At 44.9% G+C, this 21,635-nt stretch overlaps 2 protein-coding genes across 2 annotated transcripts in view; one reads left to right on the top strand and one right to left on the bottom strand.

Moving 5' to 3' along the window:
- Window positions 1-20,871, top strand: part of PIK3C2G (phosphatidylinositol-4-phosphate 3-kinase catalytic subunit type 2 gamma) — a 102,273-nt gene extending 81,402 nt beyond the window's left edge. The window contains exons 26-34 of the mRNA XM_044277501.1: window positions 5,839-5,954; window positions 7,228-7,397; window positions 9,637-9,793; window positions 13,425-13,534; window positions 13,671-13,842; window positions 18,828-18,888; window positions 18,975-19,054; window positions 19,224-19,349; window positions 19,538-20,871. Of these exons, the coding sequence (XP_044133436.1) occupies window positions 5,839-5,954; window positions 7,228-7,397; window positions 9,637-9,793; window positions 13,425-13,534; window positions 13,671-13,842; window positions 18,828-18,888; window positions 18,975-19,054; window positions 19,224-19,349; window positions 19,538-19,678 (1,133 nt within the window). The 3' untranslated portion in view covers window positions 19,679-20,871. The remainder of the gene's footprint in view (window positions 1-5,838; window positions 5,955-7,227; window positions 7,398-9,636; window positions 9,794-13,424; window positions 13,535-13,670; window positions 13,843-18,827; window positions 18,889-18,974; window positions 19,055-19,223; window positions 19,350-19,537) is intronic.
- A 143-nt stretch (window positions 20,872-21,014) lies between these two features.
- The window catches only part of PLCZ1 (phospholipase C zeta 1), a 42,577-nt gene continuing 41,956 nt past the window's right edge, over window positions 21,015-21,635 (bottom strand). Inside the window, exon 12 of the mRNA XM_044281504.1 lies at window positions 21,015-21,506. Coding sequence (XP_044137439.1) covers window positions 21,424-21,506 — 83 coding nt within the window. The 3' untranslated portion in view covers window positions 21,015-21,423. The remainder of the gene's footprint in view (window positions 21,507-21,635) is intronic.

Raw genomic sequence — 21,635 nt, 5'->3', positions numbered from 1 at the left:
TGTAAATAGCCACTTATTAACTGGAATTGTCACTGTAGATGAATGGTGACCACAGATGAATAATGAGCACAGATTGGGGACACCAGATGAATATTGAGCATAGGTGATTGGTGGCTTCAAATGATGAGAAAAAATTGTTGGTGGCTTCAGATGATTGCTGACCGCAGATGAATGATGAACACAGATAATCGGTGACCTCAGATGAATGATGAACCCAGCAGAAAATTGGGTGTAGATGATTGCTGACCACAGATGTTTGTTCTTTGAGTAGAGGATGATTGTGACTGTTTCATAAATCACATCCTCTGCTTGGTGATGAAGGATGATCACTGGTGATGGATGTTATTGCATATTTATTGCATATGAATGATGACCTCAGAGCAATGGTAACTGATAATCATCATTGGTGGTTGAAAAATGAAAAGAATAAAAATTACTGACAAATGATTCATACGAAAATATATAATTTATGGATAATCTTGAGTGGTTTGTAAATGATTTCCACTGGCTGGTCCACTGATGTGTGAGGAATGATGACCACTGATGACAGACGAAAATCATTGCATGTCAAAGGGAGCCTGTCCTGTTGAACATGATGTCTAAGCTGCAGGCAGCATATTATAGAGCAGGAGGAGCTGAGCAGATTGATATATAGCTTTATGGGAAAAGATTCAGTATAAATTGTGTTTTAGTTGTTCAAAGCTCAGAATAAGCAGAGATTTAAAGTCCAGGAGATGGTCCTATCAGTGACTGTTAGCCTTCCCTCTATGACTGTTTATACAGATATAGCTGTCAATCACTGATAGGACCGCCTCCTTGACTTCAAAGCTCAGAATAAGCTGAGATTTAAACGACTAAAACACAATTTATACTGAATCTTTTCCCATAAAGCTATATATCAGTCTGCTCGGCTCCTCCTGCTCTATAACATGGTACCTGCAGACTGCACTGCATTTTCATGCAGGGGTGCACAAGCTGTGGGCCACATGCGGCTCCCAGAAACACAGCCGATTGTGTAATCAGCCTTGATTCTGCCTGGTGTGCCGCACTGAGCTGGATTACATCAGTCAGTGACAGCGGGGAAGCTGACGAGGAGACAGAAGCAGTTTATCAGCACTTTTGCCTTCTCCTAAGGCTACTTTCACACTAGCGTTCAGAACGGATCCGTCTGCATTATATTGTAAAAAAAATTCTAAGTGTAAAAGTAGCCTCAGACGGATCCGTCCAGACTTTACATTGAAAGTCAATGGGGGACGGATCCGTTTGAAAATTGAGCCATAGTGTGTCATATTCAAACGGATCCGTCCCCATTGACTTGCATTGTAAGTCTGGACGGATCCGTTTGCCTCCGCACGGCCAGGCGGACACCCGAACGCTGCAAGCAGCGTTCGGGTGTCCGCCTGCTGAGCAGAGCGGAGGCTGAACGCTGCCAGACTGATGCATTCTGAGCGGATCCGCAGCCACGCAGAATGCATTAGGGCAGTACAGATGCGTTCGGGGCCGCTTGTGAGCCCCTTCAAATGGAACTCACAAGCGGAGCCCCGAACGCAAGTGTGAAAGTAGCCTAAGATAGGTGGCATAACTCTTAATGAGCGCTATGCAGTTTGAACCCGGCGAACACATGATCACTGGGCATTTTGGGGCAGTGGAGCTGCAGGGTCAGTAGACCCTGATAAGCTCTGCCATGTACAAAGTCCACACGGGAGGCTGGTCTCCCCTGTAACTGGGGCTCATTTGGATGGCCCAGTTACAGTGGAAATAGTGCAAAAAAAGTCTCATTGTCTCCCAAAGGTCTTTCAGCGACCTATTGGAGACAAATTATGTGGAAAAAAATATATAAAAAATAAGTTAAGAAATGATTTTAAAAAATTGAAAACACAAAATAAAAACCAATAAAATACAAATAAAGGATAAAAAAAAGTCCTCAATTGAACATATTATGTTATGTGGCAAAATATATTAAAAAAAATATAGATAATTATAAAAAAAGATAAACATTTAATACAAATAAAAGAAGAAAAAAAGAAAATGGAAAGTGACTTGTATTAACTTTCTCTACATGATAAATATCATTTGCTGAAGTGACAAAACCCCTTTTAATGAAAAGACCAGTTAAGAATGAAGAAACACCTTTGACAGGCAACTCTGTGATACTCCTCAAAAAATGGTGTGCTTGTCATCCAAAATAAGGACTGTATTGGATGAAGCTTAAAGAGGAAATAAAAGATAGAGAAATTGGCTAGATATAGGATATTATTTTCATGTACTCTGCTTTGAAAGGAGGAGGAAGAGGGAGGCTAACATGTGCGTCCTAGTTTTGCTTCCTTTTCTCTGAAAGACCTAGTGCAATCACTAAAAAACATCTACCTGAGTAGCCCTATCCTAGCCAACAATAAATGTCGTTAGCTGCTGCTGATTATATATACACTGTATCACAAGGAGCATCTAAGAAGTAACGATGCAGAGAGATACCATATTTTTCGCCCTATAAGACGCACCGGCTCATAAGACGCCCCTAGGTTTTAGAGTAGGACAATAAGAAAAAATATTTTTCATTAGACCTCAGGTCAGACCAGCAATAAGACCCCCAATGTTAATCAGACCTCAGATCACAGCTCCAATCAGATCCCCAATGTTAATAAGACCACAAAAAGACCTTAGATCAGACCCACAATCAGACCTCAGCTCACACCCAAAAGTGAATGACCCCCAATCAGAGCTCAGATATGAACCCCAATATAAATAAGACCCAACTCAGACCTCAGATCAGACCCCCAGTCTCAAATCAGCCACCTATGCCTCATTTGATCAGCCCCCAGTCTCATATTAGCCCACATGCCTCTTTTGACTAGCCCCAGTCTCATATCAGCCCACATGCCTCTTTTTATCAGCTCCCATTGCCTCAGATGTACCCCATGCCTCAGATGACATAAAGTAAAAAAAAAAAACACTTACCTCTCCCGCTCCTGGATGCTGCCGCTCCTCACCTTCGCACTCTTTTTTTCCCTCCTGCTGTCGGCTGTGCTGTGAACCAGCGCGAACAGCGTGAGGTCACAGAGCGCCCTCACGCTGTGTGCAGCCTTCACAGTCGACAGCCGAGGACGAGAAACCAGTAAGTACAGAGCCTTCACCGCTTCCCAGTACTACTGAGCACTTTCATAAAGGAAGCGCTTATTAGTATTTAAGACCATAAGATGCAGGGGCATTTCCACTTTGGGGGGGGGGGGACGACTGCTTCTTATGGGGCGAAAAATATGGCGTTACCATGTATATCTCTGCACTGCTTGTAGCTGGCCAGCTAAGACCTGTCCTAGGTTGCTTATATAGCTTATATGTGTATATAGCCAGACCTGCCAATAACTTAAATACAGGCCCTATGTTTATGTGTTAGAGATAAAAGCAGAGTTATTTACTGTGACATCATGTTTTGGATGTCATATAACTGTTATATTTTGTGTTCACAGAAGCAGAAAAGATAATATGCCTTTAAGATTCATTTATAGTGTAAGGTAAGCTCAGTGACACAACAGAAAGCACAGTTGTAATCTGTTGTTGCTGGGCAGATGTCTAGACCAATCACACCCAGCCTCACACACAGCCTGTCTGGGAATTATCCTAGCAGGAGCTGCTAGATTCAGGAGCTGAAGAGACGTTCACTTCACTGAGAGCTGTGTTTTTATGGAAGCAGGAGAGGCTAAAATAGGTATTTAAAACAGTTATATAATGTTCCTGTTGTTAGTATTGTGATTGGAACTGTATATTGAACCAGTTATGTGTGTTTACTTACAGTTCCACCAATTGCAAAGTACAAATACTAATTGCAAGCTACAGTTGCAAACAGTGAACTACTACAAATACCATACAAACATATTGCAATCCAAATTGCTTACAACCATAACAGATCATACTCAACCAATCTGCAAATAGTTACTGCTAACTGCATACCACCATTTTGTGATATCTTTTCAACACGTGTTTTGTACATGGACTGCTGCGGAGGCGGCAGTGTTATATATGAAGAAAAGTTGAAGTTAATTAAGTTATTTTTAAGCATTTGGTGTGCTCTTTAAACCTACTAATTCCTTAGAACGGCACTAGAGGAATTACAGAGTAATAGACAGTCTGGTTAGACTAAAAGTCAGAGATATCAAAATTCTTCTAATGCCACAGCGCAAAAGGCACTTCATAGTGCTGCGCCTGCCACACCGCTACTTCTTAGACACTCATGATGATACAGTGTGTATATAATCAGTAGCAGCTAACGACAATTATTGTTGTCTTATGGGATAGGTCTACTCAGGTAGATGTTTTTTAGTGATTGCACTAGGTCTTTTAGAGGAAAGGAAGCAAAGCTAGGACACACATATCAGCCTCCCTTTTGCTCCTGCTTTCAAAGCCCAGTACATGGGGCTTAGACATTCTCTAATAGACCAGAATAATATCCTTTTATCTAGAAAATGTCTCTTTTATTTAATCTTTAAAGGGGTTCTCCAGGAATTAAGAAAATTAAAATACTTAAATATTACTTTATTATAAATATATTCCCAAATACCTTTCATTAGTTATAATGGCTTCTTTTGGGGAGCAATAATCATGGGGAATAAAATGGCCACCGTCCATACAAAACCCGTCCTAATCACACAGCAGGACAGGTTACAACACTGAGCTAATCTGCTACCTCATGCTCCTCTCCTACTTGTCAGAGATGATGATCCTGAATATAGTTTCATATGGTCTTCAGCTAAGTCTCTGTAGAAATGGAGCTCATGAGGAGACATAAAGTACAGAGAGGAGGTGGGGGTGAGGCTAATGAGTAGCAGCACTTGTATGTAGTCTCCATTACCACAGCCCCACATTACCACAGTCTGTCCTGTCTGTCCTCTCTGTACTTCAGCTCAGCTCATTCCCACAGAGATTCAGCTGAAGATCTTATTAGCTTAAGGCCTCATGCACACGACCGTTGTTTTGGTCCGCATCCGAGACACAGTTTTGGCGGCTCAGATGTGGACCCATTCACTTCAATGGGGCCGCAAAAGATGCAGACAGCACTCTGTGTGCTGTCCGCATCCGTTGCTCCTTTCCGTGGTCCGCAAAAGAAATATAACCTGTCCTATTCTGATCCGTGCTTTGCGGACAAGAATAGGCAGTTGTATTAAAGGCTGTCCGTGCCGTTCCACAAATTGCAGAACGCACACGGACGCCATCCGTGTTTTGTGGACCGCAAAACACACAACGGTCGTGTGCATGTAGCCTAATTCAAGATCATGATGACGAGCAGAGAGGAGGATGAGACAGCTCTACCTCACTGTTCTGAAGTAACTTGTCCTGCTGTGTGATTAGGACAGGTTTTGTGTGTGGCGGTGGCATTTTATTTCTTCTGATTGCTCCCTAGACAAAACAAGCCATTATAGCTAATCAAAGATGTTTGGGAATATATTTGAAATGAAGTAATATTTAAGTAATTTCATTTTTTGAGGAGTATCACATAAAGTTACCTGTCAAGGGTAATCACGGATGGGCTACCAATAATCAATATAACTAATAAAAGGAGGAATGACTGTGGTAGCGATCACTTTGCATTGGCTTGTTGTGCACCCCTGTTCTAAAAGGGCTCATCACTGGTGACTGATGATCATTGATGGAGCACAGAACTGAGGAGAATTATTATATTAAATGCAGATACTCTTGAGGTGCTGCTAGAATAATCCTTTTGATTGAAGTGATGATGAGTGATGATGCTGACAATGTAGTAGTAGTAGTGGCAGTAGTAGATGAAGATGTGATACTCTTGTATTTATTGCACTCTTTTTTTTTTTTTTTTTTTTTTTTTTTTTCAAGGTTTGGTTCATTTGGTTCCAGATTCTATTACTCTGGCCAAAATCCAGAACAAGACCGGCCTGTTAGGACCTTTAAAGGACTCGTCAATGAAGAAGTGGTTCTACAACAACAAGATGGTATTGATTCGACTTCCACCACTTTCCTAACCATCATTTCATTACAATAAGTCAAGGATGAGCAGACGAGGTCTCAATCTTCCTGTGCAATATACTCGCCCCTCCCCACCGCCGTCCACTGAGGCTTATGATTACATTTCAGATTAAGTTTCTTCTTTGCCCTCTCTCTGTTACCAGAATCCAATTTTCATTTACCAGTCCGTTTGGTTTGTTACAGGTGTTAATCAGCTTTCTCTCTCTCTCACGTCTTTGTGGTTTTGGCGCTGAGCGTTAAGTCGGTGACTCACAGTAATTATTGTGAGGATTCATGGTCTGAGTTCCATCCATTCTCAGGAACGCAGCTGGTGGAGTTTTGGGGGGTAACTAGAGGCAATATTATGGTGTGCACTTGTATGGCAGCTGCTAATTTACGGTCTGTGTGTCTTCCTTCCCATATATTATCATTGTACTGAGACCCTAACTCAGATTCATAGCCCCGATTCTGTCCTGCCGCGGGAATCATTCCTGAATCATCCCTCTGAGCAGTCACCGGAGGGAGGTATAGAGACTATTATAGTACTTGCACATGGGTGGGGTTTGACAAATTTCTGTGCAGATTTTTGTGCGTATTTCTCAGTGTTTCCTCACCAAAATCCACGTGTTGCTTCTGGATTTTGATGCAGTTTTGCCCCAGTCTCACCCTTTGCAATGCACTAAAAATCCACAGAGACTATTGAAATGTTGCAGATTTCAAAAATTCACACAGTAGGCCAATTTCAGCTGGGAAGAAATATTCAAAGTGTACATGAGATTTGTCAAATCTTTCACTTTGCCAATAGTTTATTATGCTGTGGGTTTTGCACGCAAAAAAATGGATGTAATCCGCAACATGTCCAAGTACCCTTTTATGGAACGTAAATAATTCACCACAGATTCCTAGATTCCTGTTCTCCAATACACAGACAGGTACCATCAAGCAAACAATGCGGGCAGTTAGATAGGGTGCAGCAGGTATGTAGCTCTGGAAGATGCAGCAGCTGGTATCTATGATGTGTAGGTAATCACAGTATTTGTTTGTAGGTGGGCACAGTCTGTAGGTAGGTACAGTTTGCAGGCTGGTAGGTGGTCAGTGTCTGCAAGTATGGACAATCTTTAGGTTTATAGGTGGGCACAGTTGGTAGGGGGATAGTTAGTAGGTTTGTAGGACACGGTTGGTTGGTAGCTGGTGTACAATACATTCTTGTATACAGTTCTTCTCACATTTTGGTAACATTTTCTTGGCTTTTCTCCTCAGGCTTCTGACAACTTCTTGTGCTCCTGTGCTGGTTGGTGCGTCATCACGTTCCTCCTGGGTGTCTGCGACCGTCACAATGACAACATCATGCTTACCAGCTCTGGTCACATGTTTCATATTGACTTTGGGAAGTTTATGGGTAATGCACAGAAGTTTGGAAAAATTAAGAGGTAAGAAGTGAAGTAACACACATAGGCGCCAAGGCTTTTTCAGGAGAGCTGAGGAATTGTGGAATAATGGAAATTTAGGAGGTGGAGCAAGCGCCTGGGGACTGGATTCTTACTAGTGCTTCTCTGATGAAATTAAAATAATCCTAACAATGGCCTTATTGTCCCCTCCGCCCACAGATCAGTGAGTGACTGAGACAGTGACAGAGTCCGAAGCTTTTATGCTGAAGCTTTTATGCTGTTATATCAGGTCATATGATGAACATATCTCACAGTTGTGATGTTGGTGTCACTTGATCTCTGGGGGGTTGGGGTATTCCTTGAGAGGGTGACAACTGTCAACGAAGGTAAAAAAAAAAACTAGATATGAGGTCCCCTACATATGCCTCTGCCTGATCTGCTTTCTAATGAACACTCGGTTATATAATTGTATAAGTTGTGTAGCATTTTATCTGACAAACTCACATTGACTCATGATAAAGGGGTTAAGGGGGGAGAGCTTTGAGCGAGAACACCCCCCCCCCCCCCCCCATACTGTCAGCTTTAATCTACATACAGGGAGAATGGGCAATTAGCTGCTTAACTGAGAAACGTCATCTGCAATTTGTGTTAGACGAGGCGAGGGAAGGCGACGAAAGTACTAATGACTCTGGGGAGTCTATTAATGGGAGCAGCAAATTAGGAGAAAGACACATGATGATCAATGTGACCAGTGCTTGATGCCAGGTGGACATCCCATCAGTATCCTTGACTGGGATGTCCTCATGGCAACAGGCATCAATCACATCAATCATCAGACATGGAGGTAGGTAGTGCAGCATACACAGTCTACTGTATGGCAGATATTGCAAGACTGCGCAGGATGGATAGGCAGCCTACAGTACAAAAGATATACAAGAATGTACGGCATTGGCAGGCGGTGGCGGCCAGGCAGTCTACTGTACAGCAGAAAATACAAGCCTGTGCAGCATGGAGAGGCAGTCTACTGTACAGCAGAAAATACAAACCTGTGCAGCATGGAGAGGCAGTCTACAGTACAGCAGAAAATACAAGCCTGTGCAGCATGGAGAGGCAGTCTACTGTACAGCAGAAAATACAAGCCTGTGCAGCATGGAGAGGCAGTCTACTGTACAGCAGAAAATACAAGCCTGTGCAGCATGGAGAGGCAGCCTACTGTACAGCAGAAAATGCAAGCCTGTGCAGCATGGAGAGGCAGTCTACAGTACAGCAGAAAATACAAGCCTGTGCAGCATGGAGAGGCAGTCTACAGTACAGCAGAAAATACAAGCCTGTGCAGCATGGAGAGGCAGTCTACTGTACAGCAGAAAATACAAGCCTGTGCAGCATGGAGAGGCAGTCTACAGTACAGCAGAAAATGCAAGCCTGTGCAGCATGGAGAGGCAGTCTACAGTACAGCAGAAAATGCAAGCCTGTGCAGCATGGAGAGGCAGTCTACAGTACAGCAGAAAATACAAGCCTGTGCAGCATGGAGAGGCAGTCTACTGTACAGCAGAAAATACTAGCCTGTGCAGCATGGAGAGGCAGTCTACTGTACAGCAGAAAATGCAAGCCTGTGCAGCATGGAGAGGCAGTCTACAGTACAGCAGAAAATACAAGCCTGTGCAGCATGGAGAGGCAGTCTACTCTACAGCAGAAAATACTAGCCTGTACAGCATGGAGAGGCAGTCTACTGTACAGCAGAAAATACAAGCCTGTGCAGCATGGAGAGGCAGTCTACAGTACAGCAGAAAATACAAGCCTGTGCAGCATGGAGAGGCAGTCTACTGTACAGCAGAAAATACTAGCCTGTACAGCATGGAGAGGCAGCCTACTGTATTGCAGATAATAAAAGCTGGTTCAAAATCGAGACGCAGTGTATTTTACAGCAGACAGAACTGCTGCATGTAACAAAGTAGTGGTCACCTGCAGAGGATATCCACTGGTTGCTAGGCAACCTAGCGCTCCACAGGCTGCCAAATAAAAACTAGTGAAAAATGATGCCATATTAGTGATATCTTATTCCTCTGTGTTGCTGTTCTGGGAGTCTTTGCTCCATATTTCTATAGATTACCATAGCAGCTGCGGAGCTAAACTTGTGCTTGTTTCCTATCATATTACTGCTTGAATATTCAGCTCATTATTTATTAATAATTTATGGTACTAGCTAGGCAGTTTTCATAACCCACAAATCCTGGCTCTGCAGAATTAACTGTTACTAATTATGGTTATCTATTCATTCCAGAGATAGGGCGCCATTCATATTCACCACAGAGATGGAGTCTTTCATCACTGAAGAAGGTAAACGACCAGAACGCGCTCAGGAGTTTGCAGAGCTCTGCTGCTGCGCATACAACATTATCCGGAGATACAGTTACCTGATTATCACCCTCCTGGAGCTGGTGAGTGATCCCAGGGGCCCAGACTGCACATCTCTCACGACAAACCTCTCACCATAGATGTCATACAAGGTCCTGGATTGTTATGTAGATGCAATGTTCCTGGCAGTGTTACATGGTACTTTCTGAGTTCACGTGTTACATGGAGCCACTACAGAGTCCCAAATGACATGTCACCATTACAGCATGGTTAGGAATTTTCTGGAGCATGAAGAACTTGCAAGGTTCCAGTAGGGGCCCAATCACCAATTACAGAGTGTACACAGCCTGATTACAATGCATTCAGAAAGTCTTCAGACCCTTTCACTTTTTTAACATTTTTTTTTATTTTTTTATTGTGTTCCCCCATCATTGTGCACTCAGCACCCTGTAATGAGAAAGCAAAAGTTTATAAAAATGCATAAAAAGGGAAAGCTAAAATTGGCATTGACATAAGTATTCAGACCCTTTGCTATGACACTTGAAATTTAGCTCTGGGGGGCTCCCATTTCTCTTAATCATCTATGAGATATTTCTACACCTTGATTGGAGTCTACCTGTGGTAAATTCAGTTGATTGGATGTGATTTGGACAGTCACATACCCCTGTCTATATAAGGTCTCACATCTGACAATTCATATCTGAGCAAAAACCAAGCCATGAAGAGGAAAGAACTTCCTGTAGAGCTCAGAGACAGGATTGTGTGGATTGTGGAAGCAAAGAGAAGAAGGGTAGGTAACATTTCTGCTCCACAGTTCCCTCCATAATTCTTAAATGGAAGAAGTTTGGAACAACCAGGATTCTTCCTAGAGCTGGCCACCCCACCAAACTAAGTAATCGTGGGAGAAGGACATTGGTAAGTGAGGTGACCAATAACCCAATGGTCATTCTGGCTGAGCTCCAAGGATCCTGTGTGCAGATGGGAGAAACGTCAACTGTCACTACAGCACTCTACCATTCTGGGATTTATGGCAGAGTGGCCAGAAAGAAGCCTCTCCTCAGTGAAAGAAACATCAGAGCCTGCATTGAGTATGCAAAAAAAAAAGCACCTAAAGGACTGTGCTGGGTGTGTTGGGGCAGCTGTCATGTGTATAGATGTACACTGACTATAACAGAGTCTACAGTAGAAGTCTCATATTTTTTCAGTCAGCAGCTATGCAGCTCTTATAGCTGTGTGGGTAAGTGCCTTGCCTCTGATATAGAAGGTCGTGGGTTTGATTCCCAGCAGAAACTTTTCTGAAATACAGGCTAAATTAGAATACACAAGCACTGACTCCATATATGGACATGCAGGCCGGAAGAGGCCTGCAGCGCATCACTGACATGGAGGTAAGTATAAGTGTATTTTTTAGTTTTGTTTTTTTTAAATACCCGACTGTTACTGCCGCATGGGGGGAGCGGGAGGCACTTGATACTGGCACATGGGGGGAGGGGGTTGGCACCTGATACTGGCACATGGTTGGGAAGGAGAGAGGCACTTGATACTGGCACATTGGGGGGGGGAGATGGCACTATGATACTGGCACATGGGGGGGGAAGAGAGAGGCACTTGATACTGGCACTTTTGGGGGGGGAGATGGCACTATGATACTGGTACATGGGGGGGCTGGAGAGGCACTTGATACTGGCACTTTTTTGGGGGGGAGATGGCACTATGATACTGGGAGATGGGGGGTTTGGCACTTGATACTGGCACATGGGGGGCACTATGATACTGGCACATGGGGGGTGGGAAGGAGAGAGGCACTTGATACTGGGACTTTTGGGGGGGCAAGATGGCACTATGATACTGGGACATGGGGGGGAGGAGAGAGGCACTTGATACTGGCACATGGGGAGGTTTGGCACTTGATACTGTCACATGGGGGGTGGGAAGGAGAGAGGCACTTGATACTGGCACATTGGGGGAGATGGCACTATGATACTGGCACTTTGGGGGGGCGAGATGGCATTATGATACTGGGACATGTGGGGGGGAGGAGAGAGGCACTTGATACTGGCACATGATGGGGGGCATCTATGGGGACACTTACTGCCACATTATTGGGGGCATTATGGGGATCCCTTTTTACTGGCACATTATAAGGTCCTTAATCATACCCTGTTACCTTTGCCCAGTCCCCTGCCCCCCTTAATCATACCCATGTCACCCAGAGCCAGTCCACTGCCCCTTAATCATACCCAGTGTCACCCTTATCGAGTCCCCTGCCCCCTTAATCATACCCAGTGTCTGTCACCCTTAATTTTATGGGGCAGGGTCTAATTGAGGGGGCAGGGGACTTGGTGAGGGTGACACTGGGTATGATTAAGAAGGGCAGGGGACTGGGTAAAGGTGACAGGGTATGATTGAGGGGGGCAGGGGACTGGCTCTTGGTGACACTGGGTATGATTAAGTGGGTCAGGGGACTGGGCAAAGGTGACAGGGTATGATTAAGCGGGGCAGGAGACTGGCTATGGGTGACACTGGGTATGATTGTACTTGTTTGCACTTGCACTTAAATTATCTGTAATAAAAAATAAGTTTGTTACAAAGATTGTTATCCTCTTTGTGTGTGTTTAGGTGAAGGGGGGGGGGGGGGAGGCACAAGATTAGCTTGCACAGGGCGCCTGAACACCTAAGGCCAGCCCTGTCTACAGTGAAGCATGGTGGTGGCAGCATCATGCTGTGGTGTGTTTTTTAGCGACTGGAACAAGCAGACTGGTCATTGTTGAGGGAAAGCTGAATGGAGCAAAGTACAGAGATATATTTTTAATGTAAACCTGATCCAAAGTGCTTTGGACCTCAGACTAGGCCGAGGGTTCACCTTCCAGCAAGTCAATGACTCGAAGCGCACAACAAAGACAACACATGAGTGGCTTTGGGACAACTCTGTGAATGTCCTTGAGTGGTCCAACCAGAGCCCTGCCTTGAACCCAATTAAACATCTCTGGAAAGACCTGAAAATGGCTGTCCACCAAATCTCCCCATCCAACCTGACAGAACTTGGGAGGATCTGCAGAGAAGAATGGCAGAAAATCCCCAAATCTAGGTGTACAAACCTTTTGGCATTATACCCAAAAAGAAGGGAGGCTGTAATTGCTGCTAGGGTGTTTCAACTACTGAGTAAAGGGTCTGAATACTTATGTCAATGTAATATGTTATTGCTTTTTAATAAATTAGTACATTTTGAACATTCTGATTTCACTTTATCATTATGGAGTATTGAGTGCAGAATGATGGGGAAAAACTGGATTTAAAAAAAAATTTGCACAAGGCTGCAACATTACAAAATGTGAAAAATAAAGGGATCTGAAGAATTTTAAAAATGCATTGTATACTTCACAGTATGTTGGAAAAATAACACCTCCCCTCCAAAACACACAGTTCCTCCATCTCCCAAGACTCCTCTATTCATCCTAAGCCTCCTGATTTTTTAATCAACTGACGGAACTACAATGAAGACTGACATACAGGCAAAGCTGTAGGAGAGGGAGCCAAAGAATATATACAATATATGACAGTGCTATTTAATAGGCCATTCAGGGTGCATGGGAAGTTTAGTGACAAGTCCTTCTCAACCCTATAGTGGCAACCATCAGTAGTTGTCATCCAACATCTATTCAGATATAACAGGGCTCAGAGGCTGAGAGTTCACAACCTCCATTATCTCGGCAGATGCTGCAGGCCGGCCTACCGGAGCTGTGCACGGTGGAAGATCTGAAGTATGTCCACAATAAGCTGCGCCCGTATGACTCTGATGTAGAAGCAGCCAATTATTTTACCAGGTAATGTCCCAAGGCAAAGTGTGATCTATTCCTCCCAAATCATCGAGGAAAGCTTGGTGACAACAATATGGTCACCATTACAGCCCCACAGTACCTAGTGTGACCATAGCTGAGGACATTGTGATTCATTCTGCAGCAAAATCAAAGAGAGTCTGGAGAGTCCATCAGTGAAGCTGAACTTCCTGATTCATGCATTTGCGAACATGACGCCATCCGATCTAAGCAGAATGAGCGAAGAGATGACCCCATCCCTCACCAAGTTTATCAAGAGAGCAGCAGTGAAGGGAATGCAGAAGGTGCAAAGGGCGGTGAGTGCTCCGCAGATGGTTATAATATTGATCATTGACTCCCATGCCATGAAGTGGTTCAGTGTGAACGTTGTGTGAGGTCCAGATCTCAGGTTGTGGACACATGGTGTTGTTGTTCATTGCACTGGCTGTTATAGCTCATTTTCCAGACTCTGGCTCTGTACCAGTGCCGTGTAGTAGTGGTGCCGCAGCATGATACTTTGTTGTCTGGCAGTGCAGTGTGCTACATTGTTTGCAGTGGTGCAGTGTGCTACATTGTTTGTGTCACCAAGGGCCTAGGATGTTGTCTCCAGGTCCCCTGAGATATTAACATGGGTGACATATGTTTACCACGTACCTGCTTGGAGGATGAACTGGAATGTGGAGCTGGTGCTGAAAATGCAATCAATTATTCAGAATCCATGTTAAAACTTTCATGATGAGAATCTGGAGACTAGATTGCTGCCAGATTTCTAGCGGCTTGAAGTACTGGATGCAGGCAGAAAAAATGCTGGGACTGGTGCCATGTGACCGCAACAATGGAGGCAACCAGTATGAACCTGCTTCTTTAATAAAACAATAACCTGCACTAGATGATTCATACAACAAGAATCCATCCTATGTTTCTACATAGAAGTCAGTGTAAATGTAGCAGGAGCAAGGACACTCAAGATATCCACCCTAAATTTTTATATTTTTTTAACTTCTACTTGTCCTACAAGATCATGTGGTGATAGTTGTTATCACATGATGGTGTGGTCATCATAATGGTTGTCACATGGTGGCAGTGGTTCCTAGGTTGTGCTTATCTTGTGTTCATGGTGGTCACCAGGTTGTGGTGGTAGTGGTTTCCAGGTTGTAGTTATCACATGGTAGTAGTAATCATGATATGGTTGCCAACTCATCATGTTGTCATCACATAGTTGTGGTCAGGTTTTGATGTTTTGACATTCTGCCTCATAATGTAGTTAATGATCCATCTCATGTCCCATCACTGCATGACTAGGAGTAACTTCTTTTAATGGGCCTATAAAAACTAGGTGATAATCAATGAGCTACTGCTTATATCTCCCCCAGATTCCAGAATGGGATGTCCACATGGTCCTCCAATGATTTAAAAGTTGATAAAGTTGATAAACACCACGGGTGCCTCATTCCTAATGGGTCTCCTGGTGTCTGGGGTAACAGCTAATAAGATTTAGCCAATTGAGCTCCCGGAGGTTGGGAGTTCCAAGGGTTATGCCTCTTGCACACGACCGTGTGTCCCCCATGGCCGTATACACGGGAATAATGGCCATGTGCATTCTGCATCATGGATGCGGACCCATTCACTTGAATGGTTCCACAAATCCAGAGATGTGGAATGGAAGCACGGAACGGAACCCTACGGAAGCACTACGGAATGCTTTTTGTGGTTCCGTTCCGTGCTTCCATTCCCCAAAAAGATAGGACAAGTTCTATCTTTTTGCGGGACGGATGGATCGCAGATCCCATCAAGTGAATGGCAGTCCGCAGCACGGGCACGGCCAGCACACGTTCGTGTGCAAGAGGCCTTACTCACAAATTTTTGGATTGTCCTGATGAATTAAGATAAGTGATCCTCCTACAAGTGTTTCTGTCTAATGGGTGGATTCAGCACCTGTGTCACTCCAGACATTCTAGAATGATATCATGGGGCAGAAAGTGAACATCAGAAAGATACATGCAGACTCCCCTGGGCCCACCATTGAGGACACTTCTGTTATTACATGTGCATTCGCCCCCGAAAAGGATTGAGTGGGGGCAGTGGCGGGGGGGGGGGGGGGGGGGGGTTACCTCTCAGGGGAGTGCCAGAACAGAAGCAATGAGCGCTTCCATCAATACAGATGGAAGCACTCATTGCTTTTTCCTTTATAAGATGCAGTGTATTTTATAAAGGGAATACTAGTAAGCGCTTCCATAAAAGAAGCGCTTACTAGTCTGGAGGGGGAGAGAAGCGCTGTGAGCGCTGTACAGTACTTACCCCACCTCCTGCTCGCTCTTCTCAGGGCCCGCGCTGCTGTGTCCTGGCTGCCTGCAGTGTCAGGATGTACAGAGTGCACTCTGACCTGACGCTGCAGGAGGTCAGGTGGCTGCAGCACGGGCCCTGAGAAGGCAAGACAACCAGAACAGGGAGAGAGGTGACAGGAGAGGTAAGTGACTTTATTATTTTACAGTCTGATATGGAGGTCTAATGGGGGGTCTGGATGTTTGACTGGGGGGGGTCTGGAGGTCTGACTGGGGTCTGGAGTGGTCTAATGAGGGGTTTGGAGGTCTGACTAGAGGGTCTGGACATCTGACTGGGGGTCTGGAGGTCTAATGGGGGTCTGACTGGGGGTCTGGAGGTCTGACTGGGGGTCTGGAGGTCTGACTGGGGGTCTGGAGGTCTGACTGGGGGTCTGGAGGTCTAATGGGGGTCTGATTGGGGGTCTGGAGGTCTGACTGGGGGGTCTGGAGGCCTAGTGGGGGTCTGGAGGCCTAGTGGGAGTCTGGAGGTCTTATGGGGGTCTGGTCTGAGGTCTGATATGTGGGTCTGGAGGTCTAATAGGGGTCTTATCTGAGGTCTGATATTGGGTCGGGGTCTTACATGGAGGTCTAATAGGGGTCTGAGCTGAAGTTTAAAACTGGGGTCTTATATGGGGTCTGAAATATAGGTCTAAAGGGGGTTTGGTCTGATATTGGGGGAATCTCATTTAGGGTTTTATATGGGGGTCTGATCTGAAAGGAAGGTGTTTTTTTATTACTAGCGCACAATATAAAGGGGTGTTTTTGTACTGACTATCTGTGTAGTACCAGTATTTTCAGAGGGACTGTTTCTGCAGGAAAGTATTGGGGAGCACAGTAGACACAGTATTAGGGGTGGCAGGATGGGGTGTTGAGAAGGTGGGAGGATGATTGAAAAGTAGGAAAATAGGATGTCTGTCTGTTAAACTCTGCAGAGACGAGGCATGGCTGAAAGAAATCACCATGATGGTCTGGTCCAGGGATGGGCAAACTCGGCCCTCCAGCTGTTGCAAAACTACAAATCCCATCATTCCCAATCTGCCTACAGCTATCAGCCTACAGCAGGGCATGATGGGATTTGTAGTTTTAAAACAGCTGGAGGGCCGAGTTTGCCCATACCTGGTCTGGTCTAACAGGAGAAGAGGAAAGAGAATATCTACATGAGAGAAGAGAAGTCACTGGATGTAAGAGGTACATATGTGGCGCCTTATGACCCTGTATGTTCTGTAGCGCTGTATGTAATGTTTTCCAAGTTTTTTTTTGTATGAGCGCTGCCTTCTCTGCTCTGTTTACCTGCTCATCACTGCAAATGCTACGGCGAGCAGGTGAACAGAACAGAACAGAAAGCAGCTCTCATATGAGCGCTGCTCTATCTTCAAACAGCTGGGGGCTGAGTGCACAGAGGGCATTACTACTATGGAGGGGGCCCAAAGGGTATTACTAATGTGGAGGGGCACAATGGGCATATCTACTATGGAGGGGGCACAGAGCCAGAGGGCATTACTACAATGAAGAGGGCACAGTGGGCATTATTACTGCAAAGGGGGCACAATGGGCATTATTACTGTGAAGGGGGCACAATAGTGATTTCTACTGTGGAGGGGGCACAATAGTGATTTCTACTGTGGAGGGGGCACAATAGTGATTTCTACTGTGGAGGGGGCACAATAGTGATTTCTACTGTGGAGGGGGCACAATAGTGATTTCTACTGTGGAGGGGGCACAATAGTGATTTCTACTGTGGAGGGGGCACAATAGTGATTTCTACTGTGGAGGGGGCACAATGGGCATTATTACTGTAAAGAGGGCACAGTGGGCATTATTGCTGTGAAGGGGGCACAATGGGCATTATTACTGTGAAGGGGGCACAATGAGGATTTCTACTGTGGAGGGGGCACAATGGGCATGATTACTGTGAAAGGGGCAAAATGGGCATTATTACTATGAAGGGGGCACAGTGGTCATTATTACTATAAAGGAGGCACAGTGGGGATCATTACTATGAAGGGGGCACAATGAGGATTATTACTGTGAAGGGGGCACAAAGAGGGCATTACAACTGTCAAAGGGGCACAGAGAGGGCATAACTAGTGTGAGAGGGCACGATGTGGGCATAACTACTGTAAAAGGACACACACCTGTACAAAACTACTGTGAAGGTTGTACAATGAGGGGTTAGTGGGTACTACTGTGAAGGTTGTACTACTGTGAGGGGGTACAGTTTTATTTAAATATTAGGTGCCAGAGAAAGGACCCGCCCCGGGTGCCAAATACCCTAGGCACGCCACTGAGTGGGGGATAGCTGTGGTAGTGGGTCTGGCAAGAATGAGTGTACACACGGATCACAATGGCAATCCACACTCTGTGCAGTGACAGGAGGGCAAACCCTTTCTTCCCTCGGAGCACACCCTCTCACAGCGGCAAAGTCTTTATGCCATAAACATGCACAATATCTTGTTGACTGACTCCAGAGCACAGCCTTGCAGATCCTGGACCTTCTAATCTTCCTTCTCTTTCTCGCTGGGGCACTTTGGGTAATTGTAACTGTCTTAGAGATGATGGTTCTCTGGAACTCAGACCTAGTCCTGAAGAGCAAGCAAGCATGTGTCCTTTCCATAGCAGAGCTGGCTAGACACTCTTTACTGACTAAGGGCAGACCCAGGTCCATCTCCAAGAATCCTAAAGTAGCTGGATCAAGGTTGTTGACCCCGACTTATCCATACAATACTGTTAAAAAGTCCGACATAACGAATCAGAGCATTTCAATTAACCAGATAACAATATAATTAGCCCTTTTCCATTTACTCTACTTTGGAGTACTACACATGTAGCCAACACTCTTATGATTAAACCTTGTGAGTGCCAGGCATGGCATAAGCCATATGACAGTATTATAGGCATGGCATAGGTCATGTGATTATCCAGCATGTCTCATTAAGGAATCCCGTTGTTGACCCTGATTCTGATTTGATCTGTCTCCTCAGAGTGGAAGGATTCTGAGTGAGCTTGGAGTGCTCAGTGGCACTGAGCCAACGGGCACAAGAGGTATGTGTCCATCCTGCAGTATTAGTATACACATACATACAAATGATTCTTTTGAAGTCATTACTGACTGTCTTCTCTCTCTTTAGATTCTGGACGGATGGTTCAGCTTAATGTTTCATTCTCTGCCCCAAAGCTCCGCATTCTTCTAAAACACCTGAGGAATATTGTAAGTCATAGTCTGATGTATGGTGTGTTTCCTCTGTCACCTGCAGTGAAATCCTATGTACAGTCCAGCTGAGCCAAATGTGCACATTATTGGAGGGGTCATTATGTGTCTTGTTGTTGTCTAATGTTGCCCTGTGGATATACTCTATATGTAAATGTTGTGTTTTCAGTATATGCCAGATGGGTCAGAGCCCACTGCCAGTGTCACCATCTTGCTACATTCTGGAATGTGGGAAATCTCCAGGCAGAAAATCAGTTCACTGTCAAGAACTTGTGCTCCTGTCTTTAACCATCTGGTATGTACCATCTGTAACATGACCATGAGTCTTATGGGAGGGATGGTACCAGGGTCATGTTGGTGATAAACCTCAGGGCACTCCAACCGCCACATTCCTCACAGTACCAGCCACCTCTCACCACCACTTATTTCAATGGCTCTGTATGATCCAGTGTATAACGTTGGGTGTCCTCTGATCCGTCACAGGTGGAGTTATCTGTCCCGCAGCTGGACGGTTACATCCTGAGGATCCTTGTGAACAGTAATGGAACTTTCCTCGGACAACTCAGCCTCCCCCTAAGCACCATCCGACTACATGAAGACATCTGGTACCGCCTAGGAGTGTGAGCTGCGGTTTTACAGGAGCTGGGAATAATATAGGACAGTGATGGCGAACCTTTGAGAGGCCGAGTGCCCAAACTGCAACCCAAAACCCACATATTTATTGCAAAGTGCCAATGTAACCTGAATACTACAGTCCACTATAGTATATCTTCCATGTACTTTATCATTTAGCTATCATAGCCTGCCCACATTCAGTGCATTGCCTGTGCTGTTCATAGTGCGCCCTGCGCTGATGAAGGGCAGGAAGAGTCTAAGGCATATTGGTACACCATAGACTGTTTCCAGGGCGTGGGTGCCCACAGAGAGGGCTCCGAGTGCCGCCTCTGGCACCCGTGCCATAGGTTCGCCACCACTGATATAGGACAATACAGTTTATAGGTTCATGGGGAAATGGAGTTATGTTGATTGAAACCCCAAGAAAATGCCCAACACTAGTTCTTTTGCAGGCCAACTAAAAGCCCAGAGTGAACAATGACCGGTGCTTTCCAGAAATTACATCTAGAATTACGCCTTTGGTGATTGATTATGTCATGTATACTCCCACTTTTCAGGGATTATGTCATGTTAACACTCTCCAGGGATTCTGTCACGTAAAATGGCGCTTTCTGGGAATGCCGGCACGTAAACGGTGGCTCTTCAGGGATTACTTGTGATAAATGGCCACTCTCCTGGATTACATGTGATAAACGCCTTCTCTCCAGGGATTACTTGTGATAAATGGCCTCTCCTGGATTACTTGTGATAAGCGCCTGCTCTCCAGGGATTACTTGTGATAAATGGCCTCTCTCCTGGATTACAGGTGATAAACGGCTGCTTTCTAGAGATTACTTTTGATAAATGGCCACTTTTCTGGATTTCATCTGATAAACGTCTGTTTTCCAGGGATTACTTGTGATAAATGGCCACTCTCCTGGATTGCATGTGATAAATGGCTGCTCTCCAGGGATTACTTGTGATAAATGGCCACTCTCCTGGATTGCATGTGATAAATGGCTGCTCTCCAGGGATTACTTGTGATAAATGGCCACTCTCCTGGATTGCATGTGATAAATGGCTGCTCTCCAGGGATTACTTGTGATAAATGGCCACTCTCCTGGATTGCATGTAATAAATGGCTGCTCTCCAGGGATTACTTGTGATAAATGGCCACTCTCCTGGATTGCATGTGATAAATGGCTGCTCTCCAGGGATTACTTGTGATAAATGGCCACTCTCCTGGATTGCATGTGATAAATGGCTGCTCTCCAGGGATTACTTGTGATAAATGGCCACTCTCCTGGATTACATGTGATAAAGGGCTGCTCTCCAGGGATTACTTGTGATAAATGGCCTCTCTCCTGGATTACATGTGATAAACGCCTGCTCTTCAAGGATTGTGTAGTAACGGCATCTATTCAGGGATGACACCACATAATGTTCGTCTCTGTGGATTATGTCACATAAAAGGACACTTTTTGTGGATTCTTTTGATTTGTTGTTTGCTGCTTTTATATATATGAAGGATCTCAGGTTTATTACATACAGTGATGAATTCTGGTTTTAACATTTCACTATTTAATTATGAATAAAGAAAAATGTTGTTTGATGTTTTTCTGTGTTTTCTGACACCAGAGCTGCACTCACAATTCTGCCGGTTACTGACCAGATACACTATGTGGTGATGGAAGGATTAATTTAACACATCTACATTTTAGAGCAGCCGCTAGTTTTATTAGTGCACAGACGGGTGGCGTCATAGCCGGGGACGATTACTGATACCAGATATGTACAAATAAAGATGCGGGCGCCATGCTCTGACCATGCTTGTTCAGCAGGGGGATGTGACGATATCCTGCAAGAAAGAACAAAATGATGAGATGACCGCAGCCAAGGACAGTGATAATAATGTCAGCCGAGAACGCTAAAACATGACTGTTTTTAGTGTAATTATAGCAGTGACAGAATATTGCTTCCCCCTGAC

This window comes from Bufo gargarizans, chromosome 2 (assembly GCF_014858855.1).
Source record: "Bufo gargarizans isolate SCDJY-AF-19 chromosome 2, ASM1485885v1, whole genome shotgun sequence".
Lineage (NCBI taxonomy): Eukaryota > Metazoa > Chordata > Amphibia > Anura > Bufonidae > Bufo > Bufo gargarizans.
The sequence above is the reverse complement of the archived record's forward strand: the minus strand, read 5'-3'. Positions and strand labels throughout refer to the sequence as shown.